Source organism: Salvelinus fontinalis, chromosome 8 (genome assembly GCF_029448725.1).
Source record: "Salvelinus fontinalis isolate EN_2023a chromosome 8, ASM2944872v1, whole genome shotgun sequence".
Taxonomy (NCBI): domain Eukaryota; kingdom Metazoa; phylum Chordata; class Actinopteri; order Salmoniformes; family Salmonidae; genus Salvelinus; species Salvelinus fontinalis.
In genome coordinates this window covers 12915907-12931782 of record NC_074672.1, presented here as the reverse complement: position 1 = coordinate 12931782, position 15876 = coordinate 12915907, and the positions used below count along the sequence as shown (strand labels likewise).

At 45.4% G+C, this 15876-nt stretch overlaps 2 protein-coding genes across 2 annotated transcripts; one reads left to right on the top strand and one right to left on the bottom strand.

The window, feature by feature from the left end:
* Positions 1-651: 651 nt before the first annotated feature.
* On the top strand, positions 652-6022 carry LOC129860595 (zinc finger and BTB domain-containing protein 39-like). Its single transcript, XM_055931139.1, has 3 exons — positions 652-787; positions 1719-3411; positions 3644-6022. Exons 2-3 carry the CDS (start codon positions 1756-1758, stop codon positions 4589-4591), a joined length of 2604 nt encoding a protein of 867 aa, XP_055787114.1. The 5' UTR covers positions 652-787; positions 1719-1755; the 3' UTR covers positions 4592-6022.
* A 2415-nt stretch (positions 6023-8437) lies between these two features.
* Positions 8438-12712, bottom strand: gpr182 (G protein-coupled receptor 182). The gene is made up of 2 exons (XM_055931138.1): positions 12489-12712; positions 8438-10402 (listed from the first exon to the last, which is right to left on the bottom strand). Exon 2 carries the CDS (start codon positions 10397-10399, stop codon positions 9314-9316), a length of 1086 nt encoding a protein of 361 aa, XP_055787113.1. The 5' UTR covers positions 10400-10402; positions 12489-12712; the 3' UTR covers positions 8438-9313.
* Positions 12713-15876: the final 3164 nt, after the last annotated feature.

The following is a 15876-nucleotide window of genomic DNA, read 5'->3' as shown; positions in this document are numbered from 1 at the left end:
TTCTCTCCAGGAAAAACATCAGGGACACATTGATATTCTGCAAAAGGTACAGGGATTGGACTGCTGAGGACTGGGGTAAAGTCATTTTCTCTGATGAATCCCCTTTCCGATTGTTTGGGGCATCTGGAAAAAAACTTGTCCGGAGAAGACAAGGTGAGCACTACCATCAGTCCTGTGTCATGCCAACAGTAAAGCATCCTGAGACCATTCATGTGTGGGTTTGCATCTCAGCCAAGAGAGTGGGCTTACTCACAATTTTGCCTAAGAACACAGAACATGAATAAAGAATGGTACCAACACAACCTCCGAGAGCAACTTCTCCCAACCATCCAGGAACAGTTTGGTGACGAACAATGCCTTTTCCAGCATGATGGAGCACCTTGCCATAATGATAACTAAGTGGCTCGGGGAACAAAACATCGATATTTTGGGTCCATGGCCAGGAAACTCCCCAGACCCATGTATATAGCCTTGTTGTTTCTACAATTTATCTTCTTAAAATGTGATTTTAAACCTAACCAAAACTTTAACCCTAATCTCAACCACACTGCTTAATTTATGCCTAAAGGCCCAAAATATAATTTTGGTTTTCATTCATTTTTAGGATATAATTTTGACTTTGTGGCTGTGCTATCTAGTGGAAACAAGTAAAACCTCTCGTTTTATTTTTCTCGCTTGTCCTCTTCCTGTTTGTGGGCCTTCTTTTATTTACGTCATTGTTGTGCGACTACTGGCATTAAGCTAGCGAAAACGTTAGCTAAATGGTCGAAAATACTACCTTCTATTGGTAAATAATATATTATAAACATAACTTTATTTGCCATATGAGCGGCGTTATCCATCTTTGTAGAAAACTGACGTGCAGCTAGCTACCTTGCTGGGCTATAGCTAACGTTAGCAAACTAGCATTCAGTGAAACTTAAAAGGTTAAACGTTTCCTCAGTTTTTACCAGTTGGTGTTTCTGATGTATTCGATCTCTAATAATTGCCTGTTAGTTAAATAACTATTAAATAGTTGGTTTACGAGCACGTGCGCGACAAAGCTGCACTCCACCTTTGCAAATCTAACAACTCGATCACTCATTGGCTCTTATTATTGGACGTTGCACAAAGAAAGTGTTTATTATTAGTCCAGGTATTGTTGCAGAATGAGTTAGGCAATGACCAGTGGTGGAAAAACTACCCAATTGTCATACGTGAGTAAAAGTAAAGATACGTAATAGAAAATGACAAGTGAAAGTGAAAGTCACCCAGTAAAATAGTACTAGAGTGAGAGTCAAAGTATTTGGTTTTAAATATACTAAAGTATCAAAAGTAAATGTAATTACTGAAATATACTTAAGTATCAAAAGTATGAATAAAATTCCTTATATTAAGCAAACCAGGTGGCACAATTTTCTTGTTTTCAAAATTAAATTAAGCATTTGTGTTTAGTAAGTCTGCCAGATCAGAGGCAGTAGGGATGACCAGGGTTGTTCTCTTGTGAATTTGACCATTTTATGTCCCGCTAAGCATTCAGAATGTAAGAAGTACTTTTGGGTGTCAGGGAAAATGTATGAAGGAAAACGCATTTTCTTTTGGAATGTAGTGAAGTAAAAGTTGTCAAAAATGTAAATAGTAAAGTACGTATACCCCCCAAAACTACTTAAGTATTTTTACTTAAGTACTTTTCACCACTGACAATGATGCTGATGGTTTCCCCTTGTATCTTCTCATAGTTGGGCTCTAGGCTGTGAGTGACACTGCCAGGGAGGAATGAGGATACGGCTGCAGGGCTCAGGCCATGCCGCCGGCCTCCTCACCGAGCTCAATCACTGCCGTCTCTCCCGCCTCTTCTGTGATGTCATCCTTCAGGTGGGGAGCCGCTTCTTCACAGTGCACCGTGCGGTGCTCGCCTGCGCTGGGACACACTTCCGCAGCCTGTTCTCAGGTAGGGGGAAACAGATCGGAACCTCTGGAGCCGGAGCTACAACAACGTACTCTCTGGACTTTGTGTCCCCGGCCAACTTTGAGAAGGTGCTGACGTTCATCTACACCGGAGAGATCTTCACAGACCTGATAGATGTAGGGGTGCTGTATGAGCTGGCAGAGAGGCTTGGGGTGAGAGAGCTGGTGAGAGCCTGTCACACTACCTTCCCTGACCTGCAGCAGCTGGGCTCAGGGTCTGCAGACTGTGTGGCGGATGGAGACCTGGACCCTGACATGGTTGCTGCTGCAGCTGGGTCATCAATGTGCCCGTCGTCTGCAGTATCTTGTTCCTCTCTGTCGTCATCTGCTGGTCCCTCAGCTGCTCCTACCCCGGCGGCAGCACCATCACCTCTCCCTCTCCCCCAGGGCAGCAGGGTGGCCAGGCTGGGCCGGGGTGGTGGACACACAGCCACTCTGTCCCTGCCTCTCAAAGCAGAGGATGAGCAGTCTCACCTGGGCTATGGACAGATGGGCTATGGACAGATGGCCGAAGACAAACAGCTACAGCTGGCTGGAGATCAGCAGAGTTCAGTAGGTAGTTTCTCCACTGTAGCTGTTGGGGCCACCCCAGGACTTCTCCTTCCCTTGCAGCTGAAGACTGAGGAGGGCGTGGAGGTGGTGATGGGAGACAGGGTTGGTAACAGTGAGGAGGAACAGATGGTAGCTAGTGGGAGTAGAGCTGGTTCTCCAACTCCATGTGTGTCTGACGCCTGCTCCTTTCCTGACTCGTCAGCCCAGCTGGGAAGGGTGGTCTGTGGTGTGGAGGCTCCCTGTGCCCCCTCCTCCTCTGGAGACCCCCTGGACAGTCTGCAGTTGGGGGGGGTGGGTGGGCTTAGCTCTGGCCACAAAGGGGTCATCTTCGAAGGGGAGGAGAATGAAGAAGATAATGAGGAAAAGAGAGAACAGCTGCAGGGAGATGAAGAAGGGACTGACGGAGGAGGGGACCAGTGGAGACCCCTGGCTGAAGATGTCATTGAGCTGAGCGATGACGAGAATTACATGGAGGAGGAAGAAGATGAGGAGGACGATGAAGATGACTTTGTGTGTGTGGAGAATGGAGCAGTGGTTAGCAGAGAGGGAGTGAAGCCTGGCCAGATGTCGGGTATGGTGGCGTGTAAAGCCTGTGGGATGGAACTGTTAACAGAGTCTGCTGCCCTGAGGGCCCACGCGGAGACCCACCTCACTGAGACAGGGACCTGCAGAGTGTGTGGGGCATCTTTCCCCGGGGACCGCAGGGCCAGCATCACCCACGCCCTGTCCCATGTGGTGTTCTCCTGTGACATGTGTCATCTCCAGTTCTGCAGCCAGGCCAAGCTGGTACGCCACAGACGCCAGGCGGCTGCTTGGTACACCCTCCCCAGTCAGCTCCACAACGCCACCCAGGGGCACAATGGGGAGCTGCAGTGTGCCGTCTGTAACAAAACCCTCACCAAGGATTTCCCGGTCAGTGTGGTTTGATTTGCTTAATTTTTCCTGGGTGGTTTGGCATATGTTTTGGCTAATGCAAAATATAGAGACTGACATAGTTCAAACAAATTCACTGAACTCAAGAGTACACCTATTGCATTGTATTGGCTAAGACACTTGAAGACGTGTGTTATCCCTCCTTGTATTGTTGACATATCGTATCAAATTTTTTATTTGATTTATATCGTATTGTCTCTCCTGCAACCAGGTCATCAGGGATCACCTGCTGAGTCACGTGTCTATCCAGTCACTGAGCTGTGGTGTGTGCCTGTTACCCCAGCCCTCCCTGTGTGCCCTGCTGTGGCACGCCCTCACCCACCTCTCCCTGCCAGTCTACTCCTGCCCGCTCTGCGCCTGCGGCTTCCTGGATCGCCCTCTGCTGGACAGACACATGGCCCTGCATGCCGAGGAGGCAGAAACTGACAGAGAGGCCATGAGGGCTCATAAAGCAGCCGGGGCAGAGAGAGAGGAAGAGCTGCGTTGCTTCTTATGCCCAGAGACCTTCCGCTCTGGCACAGCCTTCCAGTACCACCTGAATTTTCACACTAACGAGACCCAGCCCCAGGGGCAGGGCCAGGGCAGTCAGGGGTGGACAGGGAAACGTAAGGCTGACCAGCTGGAGTACTCCTGCTCCTCCCCCCTGGAGGCTGGCAGCCTGGGGAAGGTTGGCAACATGGGCTTCGACCTGGGGGTGGGCTCCTTCCGCCTCTCAGACAAGCTGCTTCAGGGGGCTGTGGCATCTGGCTTCTCCGCAGGCCTCCTGTCCAATGGGAACTCCTCTAGCATTAGTGGGTCGGCCATGGGCGCCGCCACGCCCTGGGGGAAATGGTACCGCTGTCGCTTCTGCGGCAAACGCTTCGCCCACTCTGGCGAGTTCACCTACCACCTGCGCATCCACACTGGGGAGAAGCCGTACCAGTGCAAGGTGTGCCTGAGGTTCTTCCGAGGCCGCTCCACCATGATCTGCCACCTGAAGACCCACGCCGGTGCGCTCATGTACCGCTGCACCGTCTGCGGCCTGTATTTCTCCACGCTCAAGCTGGTGTCCTCCCACATGGAGATCCACAAGGACCACCTACCTCCAGACTTCAACATAGAGCAGACCTTCATGTACAATGACCACTCCAAAGAACCCCTCCCCGCCCTGGACACCTGATCAGCTACTCCCACGTCTTTTTTTTGTCTTTGAGCTTGTCTGTCATGCGTCTCTCTCTCTCTGTCTCTGTCTCTCTCTGTCTCTCTCTCTGTGGTTGTGGGCCATATCTATAGACTTGTAGAATGCATTTAACTTGTTTTATGTCTGTGTTTGAGATTATGTTTTGGATGGAAGAGACCTGTTTTGTAGCATAGCGTAAAAGACATCATCTTCTTTTGGAAGTAGTTTAGCCACTCGATGGCAGTGTATGCACTGTTGTCTATGGAAGGACTTGTTACTGTTTGCAAGCTGTCTTTTCCTAAATTGCAGTCAAACATTTTCCTAAGTGTACTATTATTCTGCGTTACAAAAAGTGTTGTTTTTCTGTCAGTTAAGCACCATGTTCCATGTATTCATTTATATATGAAACACGTGATGGACCGTCTGTGTCTGTCTGAGTGAAACACCATATTTACCACTGTGCACCAAGCGTTAAAGGCCCAGTGCAGTCAAAAACGTGATTTCCCTGTGTTTTATATATATTTCCACATCATGTGGTTGGAATAATACTGTGAAATTGGGACAATTATGTTTGTGAAAAGACGACCTGAAATTCCAGCCTATTTTAGTGGGATGGAGTTTTTGCCTGCCTGGTGACATCACCAGACGGTAAATTACTTAATAGACCAATAAGAAAAAGTTCCAAACCTCTCTGCCAATTACTGCTACTTTTCAGTGTTCCCCTCAGACAGTCCTAGCAAAGTTATTGCTTGCGAAATTGTTCTTTGCTAAGAAGCTATTTTAGTTTATTTTTGACCATTTTAATTGAAAAGAATCCCAGTAAGTTACATCATTGTTACCCAGAAATGATTTGATATTGAGATAAAAATGGCTGCATTGGACCATTAAGTGTACCTGACCAGTCATACTGTACTTTGCAACCGATGAATGAGGCCTTACTGTATCAGTTCCCTTGGAAACCATTTAGGTATGTTTTCCTCCAAGCATTTGACTTCTTTAGTGATATACTATTTATAATGCAAACATGATACTGTGGTTCATGTAGACTGTATGTATTAGTGATCAGATGATATGAACAAACAAACAGTGGTTTCCAACTACACAGTGCCATTTAGTCACACAAGTGTTTTCAAATTCACATGAAATCATGTGTGTTGTGCCATGTCTCAGCATTTCAAAAGTACTACATTATGCTCTGTAGACTTGCATACTTTGGATTTGATATTTAAACTTAACTCGTGTTTGTGTTCTATTTGGTGTCTTACCTCATTATGAAATGTTTTATTCTATTAATGCTGTTTTTTAATTGTAATTTGTATGTACTTTTTTAGTGCAAACTATGAACAGTTTTCCAATATCTACACTGAACAAAAATATAAATGCAACATGTAAAGTATTGGTCCCATGAAATAAAAGTTCCCAGAAATGTTCCATACTCACAAAAGCTTATTTCTATCAGATTTTGTGCACAAATTTGTTTACATCCCTGTTGGTGAGCATTTCTCTTTTGCCAAGATCATCTGTCCAACTGACAGGTGTGGCATATCAAGAAGCTGATTAAACAGCATGATCATTACACAGCTGCACCTTGTTGGGGACAATAAAAGGCCACTCTAATATGTGCATTTTTGTCACACAACACAATGCCACAGATGTCTCAAGTTTTGAGGGATAGTGCAATTGGCATGCTGACTGCAGGAATGTCCAGTAGAGCTGTTGTCATAGAATTTAATGTTCATTTCGCTACCATAAACTGCCTCCAACATCGTTTTAGAGAATTTGGCAGTATGTCCAATCGGCCTCAGAACCGCAGACTACGTGTAACTACGCCAGCCCAGAATCTCCACATCTGGCATCTTCCCCTGCGGGATCGTCTGAGACCAGCCACCCAGACAGCTGATGGAACTGTGGGTTTGCACAAAAGAAGAATGTCTGCACAAACTGTCAGAAACTGTCTCAGAGAAGCTCATCCGCGTGCTCGTCATCCCCACCAGGGTCTTGACCTGACTGCAGGTTGGCGTCATAACCGACTTCAGTGGACAAATGCTCACCTTCGATGGCCATTCTGTTCACAGTGTGAACAGAGTGCCCCATGGTGGCGGTGGGGTTATGATATGTGCAGGCATAAGCTACGGATAACGAACACAATTGCATTTTATCGATGGCATTTTGAATGCACAGAGATACTGTAATGAGATCCTGAGGCCCATTGTCGTGCCATTCATCCGCCGCCATCACTTCATGTTTCAGCATGCTCATTTACATGTCACCCATTGAGCATGTTTGGGATGCTCTGGATCGATGTGTACAACAGCGTGTTCCAGTTCCCGCCAATATCCAGCAACTTTGCACAGCCATTGAAGAGGAGTGGGACAACATTCCACAGGCCACAAACAGCAGCCTGATCAACTCTATGTGAAGAAGATTTGTTGTGCTGCATGAGGCAAACGGTAGTCACACCAGATACTGACTGGTTTTCTGATCCACGGGCCTACCTTTTATTTTAAAGGTATCTATGAACAACAGACGCATGTCTGTATTCCCAGTCATGTGAAATCCATAGATTGGGGTCTAATGAATTTATTTAATTTGATTGATTTCCTTATATGAACTGTTACTCTGTATAATCTTTGACATTGTTGTATATTGCATTTATATTTGTGTTCAGTGTAGTTTCTAGTTCTGTAAAGGATAAAGTCAACAGAAAAATGTTTTGAGAACCCCATTATCTTGTAACTTTTAGACCTAGGCTTGATTTTTCTTCATTGCATTTAATATGTTATGATCTCCACTGCCACAGAATACTACATTCGTCATCACATTTTAATGATGCAAATGCAGTTATGCACAATTGAAAGCGTTTATCTAGTTCCTGATTCAGGGATAGGTGACCTTTGAAACTGGAACCCTGTTCTGCTCTAGGTAGGCTGCTTCCTCCCATTGTGCCATATGCGGAGTGAAACCTATGTCTTTCCTCCCTCCACTGATCATCATGTCAACATCATTAAGCCAATGGAAATTTCCCACTGGACTTCCCAGTGAAAGCAAACACAGGCCAGTATTCAACTAAAAGAATGAGGATTTTGTGTATTTATTACCACACAATAAAAAGTTATTCCATTTGGGGGCAGTTTCCCAGACACAGATTAAGCCCAGTCCTTGACTAAAGAGCAAGCTCAGTGGAGAATCTCCTTTGGGATAGCAGGATACCAACCCATATAGAAATACTATGAGATGTTCATAGTGTTGTCCCTATTGAGTGTAACAGTAGTAACTTTACGTCGTCCCCTCGCCCCGACACGGGCGCGAACCAGGGACCCTCTGCACACATCGACAACAGTCACCCACGAAGCACGGTCGTTACCCATCGCTCCACAAAAGCCACGGCCCTTGCAGAGCAAGGGGCAACACTACTTAAGTCTCAGAGCAAGTGACGTAACTGATTGAAATGCTACTAGCGCGTACCCGCTAACTAGCTAGCCATTTCACATCCGTTACACTCACCCCCCTTTCAACCTTCTCCTTTTCCGCAGCAACCAATGATCCGGGTCAACAGCACCAATGTAACAGTATAACTTTAAACCGTCCCCTCGCCCCGACACGGGCGCGAACCAGGGACCCTCTGCACACATCAACGACGGTCGCCCACGAAGCATCGTTACCCATCGCTCCACAAAGGCCACGGCCCTTGCAGAGCAAGGGGCAACACTACTTAAGTCTCAGAGCAAGTGACGTAACTGATTGAAATCCTACTAGCGCGTACCCGCTAACTAGCTAGCCATTTCACATCCGTTACATGAGCAGTCATCAAAAGGACAAGCTGTTGACTTTTATAATACACAATCATTCTGTTTGAAATACTTTTATTGAATGTAACGGGTGACATCATTCAGCATCCAACACATTTACAAATTCAGTAGCTTTAAAAATATATAGTTAAATACAATCAGAACATTTGTTAAATATGGATGTTACTGTGTGGAAATTAAGATGTGTGTATATAATCAAAAATGTTGAATATTTATCAGTTACAGTTCAACATTTTTACAAGTTTTTTTATACTCAGTAGTTATAAGGATCAATCTTATCTGTGTTGCACAGAGGAAAATGTTTGTTTGTGAGGAAGCATTCCTCTTCACCCTGTGACGTAATGACTGCAATTCTGTCCTCCAGAAGTTCCTAGACATTGGTGCCATAAGTTCCTGTGGGAGTTTAAAGATGGAAAGAAATCTGTAAATGTTTCCTTCCTCTGTTTACAACATTGATGGGCTGAAAAACGGGATGATGAGAAAAATGGGAGACAGATTATGAGAGGGACACTGAGTGTTTGTCAGCCTATAATTTACATGACTATTGCTTAGTGGCCAAGGCTACATCCCTATCTCCACACTTCTCCAAAAGTGCGCACTTGCACACTCCCTGTCTTGGATTTAACAATAATGGAAACTCCCTCCAGGCAATGCTTACACTAATCAAATGCTTAAAAATCCATGACAGGGAGTGTGCAAGTGCAACCTTTGGAAGTAGGGTGGACAATCTGGACTCAAGTCATAAACAGCAGAGACTGTTAGGAGGCTTCTTGTCTTGTGCCCTGTCTTTTAGCCTGTGAAAGCAGCACACGCTTCAGTAACAGGTCTGAAGTGATTTTTTTTCTTTCCTCCATTGTCCTTCAGTGATGATGGCTAGTTAAGTCTCAATGTGACACTGTGATGCTTCCTTTTTCTACGAGGCAGCAACGTCAGAATGGCTGGTACTCATGTTGCTAAGCTTGCGTTCCTTCTTCCCTGTGTCTGGTCCTCCTGCTTTGGGTGCAGTTTCTTGGGGATTCAACCCTCCTGGGTCCTCCCTGGGTGTATAGTGGACCACAGCATTGATCAGGTTGTTGCGGAAGCTCTTACTGAGAAAGTTGTAGAGGACTGGGTTGGCGATGCAATGGAAGAGGGACAGGCACTGGACCACACTGAAGGAGAAGTAGAGCACCTCCACTGTGTTGCAGCTGAACACGTGAGGGTCCAGATCATCCACCATTATCAGGAACATGACCATGTGGTACGGCAGCCAGCAGAGGACAAACACAAGGGAGTACACATGCACCAGCCACACATCCCGTCTTCCCTGCACGTCTGGAGCGGAGCGCACCGCCCGGGCGATCAGCACGTTACAGGTGACGATGACAGAGACCGGGACCAGGAACTGGAAGATGAGGCAGAGGAAGGATATGGAGACGAACCACTCAACGTAGTCTGGCAGCATGTAGCAGCCGGGCTCGTCCCACTCCAGCAGGTCCACGTGGAAGTTCTCCAGCAGAGCCAGGAACAGGGAGAAGAGCCAGAGACCACCACAGAGCAGCCAGCGGCGACGCCTGGCCACGGGGAAGCAGGCGGGAGACGAGGGCCTGGACAGGGACAGGTAGCGCTCCAGGGTCATGAAGGCCAGGAAGAAGGAGCTGCTGTAGAAGTTGACTGTGTAGATGAGGTGGGTGACTTTACACAGGAAGCGCCCCCACAGCCACACCTTGTCCATGGTCACCTCCAGCATGTAGAAGGGCATCATCAGAACCACCATCAGGTCCGACAGGCTCACGTTGATGACACAGAACAAGACGCCGTTGGCCGAGTGGCGCCGGCGCCAGTTGACCCACACCACCAGGGTGTTCTCAGCCAGCCCCACCATGAACAGCAGCAGGTAGAGCAGGAACAGGGCGATCCGCCGATAGTCCTTATCCAGATTGATGGTGCACTCGTAGACGAACCAGGGCGTGCCATTGAAGAAATTAAACGAGGAGTTGTGGAAGTCGTGTTCGTTCATGGTCTGTTGAATACAGAGGAAATTGTTAGCCGTGTTAGGAGTTTAGTATTGGGCTAATCAGTTTATATTCAGACGTTACATAACGTAAGCAGTGGGGGACGTGGATTGTTCAAACATGGATTTCTGGCTTGTTTATGAGTTTGCTAATGTAGCCTACATAGATGAGATGTGAGGAGCATTTCTTGCCATAGAATTGTCATGAATCATTTTTAAATCTACAGTGCCTTCCGAAAGTATTCATACCCCTTGACTTATTAGATATTTTGTCGTGTTACAGCCTTAATTATCACCCATCTACACACAATATCCCATCATGACAAAGTGAAAACATGTTTTTACATATGTTTGCAAATTCTTTGAAAATGAAATACAGAAATATCTCATTTACATAAGTATTTACACAGCTGTGTCAATACTTTGTAGAATGACCTTTGGCAGTGATTACAGCTGTGAGTCTTTCTGGGTAAATCTCTAAGAGTTCTTCACTCCTGGCTTGTGCAACATCTGACCATTATTCTTTTCAAAATTCTTCAAGCTCTGTCAAATTGGCTGTTGATCACTGCTAGACAACCATTTTCCGTTCTTGCCATAGATTTTCAAGTAGATTCAAGTCAAATCAAATGTTATTGGTCGCACACAGATATTTAGCAGATGTAGCGAAATACTAAAACTTTAAACTCGGTCACTCAGGAGCACTCACTGTCTTCTTGGTAAGAAACTCCAGTGTAGATTTGTCCTTGTGTTTTAGGTTATTGTTCTGCTGAAAGGTGAATTAATTTCCCAGTGTCTGGTGGAAGGCAGACTGAACCAGGTTTTCCTCTAGGATTTTGCCTGCGCTTAGCTCCATTTTGTTTATTCTTTATCCCAGTCCTTAACAATCACAACTATACTTGAAAATATGGAGAGTGGTACTCAGTAATACATTGTATTGGATTTGCCCAAAACCTAACACTTTGTATTCAGGTCAAAAAGTTAACTGCTTTGCCACATTTTTTGCAGTATTACTTTAGTGCCTTGTTAAAAACAGGATGCATGTGATGCATGTTTTGGAATATTTTAATTCTGTACAAGCGTCCTTCTTTTCACTCTACAGTATCAATCAGGTTAGTATTGTGGAGTAACTACAACATTGTTGATCCATCCTCAGTTTTCTCCTATCACAGCTATGAAACTCTGCAACTGTTTTAAAGTCACCATTGGCCTCATGATGAAATCCCTGAGTGGTTTCCTTCCTCTCTGGAAACTGAGTTAGGAAGATCGCCTGTGTCTTTGTAGTGAATGGGTGTATTGATACACCATCCAAAGTGTAATTAATAACTTCACCATGCTCAAGGGGATATTCAATGTCTGCTTTTTTATTTGTTTATTTTATCTACCAATAGGTGCCCTTCTTGGAAAGGCATTGAAAAACCTCCCTGGTCTTTATGGTTAAATCTGTGTTTAAAATTCACTGCTCAACTGAGGGACCATACAGATAATTGTATGTGTGGGGTACAGCGATGAGGTAGTCATAAAAAATAATGTTAAACACTATTACTGCACACAGAGTCCATGCAACTTATTATGTGATTTGTTAAGCACATGTATACTCCTGAATTTATTTAGGCTTGCCATCACAAAGGGGTTAAATACTTGTTGACTCAAGATATTTCAGCTTTTCATTTTTTATTTATTTGTAAAAAATTCCAAAAACATAATTCCACTTTGGCATTATGGGATACTGTGTGTCTCAAATCTAAATATAATCCAACTAAATGTGGATAAAGTAAAGAGGTGAGAATACTTTTTGAAGGCACAGTACCTGAGAAAATATCAGACACTATGGTATGCATATACTAGGTAATTTAATAAGCAAATTTTGATGTTTTTTTATCTTCTGTTTTCCTCTTTAGTAATCATAATAATATAGCAACAAACTGCATGAATAAATTACTTTGTGTATAGTGTAATGAGAGAATGAAATAATAAATATGAATATTCACAAATTACATTTTTCATATATCACTCACAGACTATCAAGTCTAAACTCAAATCATTGCAAATTCTACTAGAGGTGAAGAACAGGAGGAAGCAATACAGTCATACATACAGTATCTTGATGTGCTGCGAAGCGGAGTGCCTGGCAATAGATGATGTGTGGATGGGTGGTGAGGGAAGGTCCCTTTCTTGGTCTGCCTGCTTGGGAAGCTAGCTGTGGCTTGGAGGAGCAAGAAGACCGTACTGGCTCTGGGGTCCTGGAGAATCTGTGCTTAGTTTAGGCAGACTAGATTAAGCCTTTTCCTCCCCTCATTCATCCCCCTGTCCTGTCCCCTCAGAGCCAGAGTTGACAGGACATCCTAAGAAATGGGGTGGAGCTTGGTGGTGCAGAGCAGGGCAGGAAAGCCTTGATGGCTGTGGGGCTGCCAGGGGCCAAATACTGGCCTATGTCCCAAATGGCACCCTTTTCCCCCATTTAGTGCAACATATTTTTTGCCCTGGTCAAGACTAGTGCACTAGATGGGGAGTAGGGTGCCACTGGGGTCAGTGTGACCGTGGCCCAGCGCTAGTACCTGCCAAGCTACCTGCCACCCCAACACGTAACATTAGCACATAACGTTCTGAGAACCATGTGTTTCTTAGAGCTTGGTGAGAGTGTGGTTGTCCTATTGCAGAGGGTTTCCCGATGTCGGTCCTGGTCCACGTTTTGTTTTTTGCCCTAGCACTAGACAGCTGATTCTAATAACCAACTCATCATCAAGCAATGATTATTGGAATCAGCTGTGTAGTACTAGAGCAAAAACCAAAACGTGCACTCAGGGTGGGCCCCAGGACCGACTTTGGGAAACCCTGATTTTTGCATACGACCTTGGTGCAGGATACCCAGCGAGCACATATGTTTCTTAGGTGGGAATTTCAGTACTTCAGCATAACGCTTCCTACAGGTTTCCTCATGGTTCGATTTACAGTCATGTTCTCAGAACATTTAGATAATATTCAATTCCCAAGTGGCGCAGCAGTCTAAGGCACTGCATCACAGTGCTTGAGCCGTCACTACAGCCACGTGTTCTATCCCAGGCTGTGTCACAGATGGCTATGACTGGCAGACCCATAAGGTGGCGCACAATTGGCCCAGCGTCGTCCAGGTTAGGGGAGGGTTTGGCCGGACGGGATTTCCTTGTCCCATCGCGCTCTATCGACTCCTTGTGGCGGGCCGGGAGCCTGCAAGCTGACTACGATAGCCAGTTGCACAGTGTTTCCTCCGACACATTGGTCCAGCTGGCTTCTGGGTTAAGTGAGCAGTGTGTCAAGAAGCAGTGGAGCTTGGCAGGGTTGTGATTCAGAGGACACATGGCTGTCGACCTTTGCCTCTCCCGAGTCCGTACGGAAGTTGCAGCGATGAGACAAGACTCTAACTACCAATTATATCACGAAGAACAGAGAAAGGCCCCAAAAAATTGTTAAGACTCCAGTCACCCAAGTCATAGACTGTTCTCTCTGCTACCGCACGGCAAGCAGCGCCGGAGCGCCAAGTCTAGGTCCAAAAGGCTCCTTAACAGCTTCTACCCTCTAGCCATAAGACTGCTGAGCAGTTAATCAAATGCCCACCTCCACCCCTTTGTATTTACACTGCTGCTAATCGGTGTTTATTATCTATGCATAGTCACTTTACGCCTACTTACATGTACAAATCACCTTGACTAACCTGTACCCCCAGTTGACTCGGTACCGGTACCCCCTGTATATAGCCTCGTTATTGTTAATTTATTGTGTTACTTTTTATTTTTTACTTTAGTTTATTTTGTAAATATTTTCTAAACTCTATTTCTTGAACTGCATTGTTGGTTAAGGGCTTGTAAGTAAGCATTTCACGGTAAGGTCTACACCAGTTGTATTAGGCGCATGTGACAAATACAATTTGATTTGAAATTGGGGAGAAAAAGCGGTAAAAGTAGAATTTCTTCCACAATCCTCCATCTTGTTAAGTGTGTTCAGTAATTCACTAATTGGCCACACCTATTTGGCCAACACACCTGAACACACTTAAGATAGAGAATAGAGATTGTTTTGTTGACGCTGAGAATGGAATGTATACAATCACGGATTACAAAGGGAAAACCAGCACGTCGCGGACACTGACGTCTTGCTCCCAGACAAGCAAAACACCTTCTTAAGCTGCTTTGAGGATCAACGTGGCCCGCTCCCAAGGACTGTGGGCTCTCGTTCTCTGTGGCCGACTTGAGTAAGACATTTATGCGTGTTGACCCTCGCAAGGCTGCCGGCCCAGACAACATCCCTAGCCATGTCCTCAGAGCATGTGCAGACGAGCTGGCTGGAGTGTTTACGGACATATTCAATCTCTCCCTATCCCAGTCTGCTGTCCCCACTTGCATCAAGATGTCCACCATTGTTCCTGTACCGAAGAAAGCAAAGGTAACTCAACTAAATGACTATCGCCACGCAGCACTCACTTCTATCATCATGAAAATGCTTTGAGAGGCTAGTTAAGGATCATATCACCTCTACCTTACCTAACACCTTAGACCCACTTCAATTTGCTTACTGCCCCAATAGATCCACAGACGATTCAATTGCCATTGCACTGCATACTGCCCTATCCCACCTGGACAAGAGGAATACCTGTGTAAGTATGCTGTTCATTGACTACAGCTCAGCCTTTAACACCATAGTACCCTCCAAGCTCACTATCATGCTCGGGGCCTTGGGTCTGAACCCTACCCTGTGAAACTAGGTCCTGAGCTTCCTGACGGGCCTCCCCAGGTGGTGAAGGTAGGAAACAACACCTCCTCTTCACTGATCCTCAACACAGGGGCCCCACAAAGGTGTGTGCTCAGCCCCCTCCTGTACTCCCTGTTCACCTATGACCACGTGACCACACACGCCTCCAACTCAATCATCAAGTTTGTAGACGACACAACCATCGTAGGCCTGATTACCAACACGGACAAGACAGCCTAGGAGGTGAGGGCCCTGGCGGAGTGGTGCCAGGAAAAAAAAAAAAACAGCTTCTATCTCAAGGCCATCAGACTGTTAAATCACTAGCCGGCTAACACCCGGTTACTCAACCCTGCACCTTAGAGGCTGCTACCCTATATACATAGACTTGGAATCACTGGCCACTTAATGGAACACTAGTCACTTTAATTATCTTTACATACTGCTTTACTAATTTCATATGTATAAACTGTATTCTAGTTTAGTTAATACAACTCAGACATTGATCGTCCTAATATTTATATATTTCTTAATTCCATTATTTTACTTTTAGATTTCTGTGTATTGTTGTGAATTGTTAGATATTACTGCACTGTTGGAGCCAGGAACACAAGCTTTTCGCTACACCCGCAATAACATCTGCTAAATATGTGTATGTGACCAATAAAATCTGATTTGATTTGATCAGAATGAATTGCCCATGTATTCTAAAATAGAAAGTAAGGGAGCGATGGTCCCTCAGCACTAAACCCCTGTACACAGTG

What these genes read in the sequence shown, in the direction of transcription:
- LOC129860595 (XM_055931139.1), top strand. Translation starts at nt 1,756, where the DNA reads ATGAGGATACGGCTGCAGGGCTCAGGCCATGCCGCCGGCCTCCTCACC. An exon ending in CCCTCACCAAGGATTTCCCG is followed by an intron (nt 3,412 to 3,643) that starts GTCAGTGTGGTT and finishes TCCTGCAACCAG; the next exon opens with GTCATCAGGGATCACCTGCT.
- gpr182 (XM_055931138.1), bottom strand. Translation starts at nt 10,399, where the DNA reads ATGAACGAACACGACTTCCACAACTCCTCGTTTAATTTCTTCAATGGC.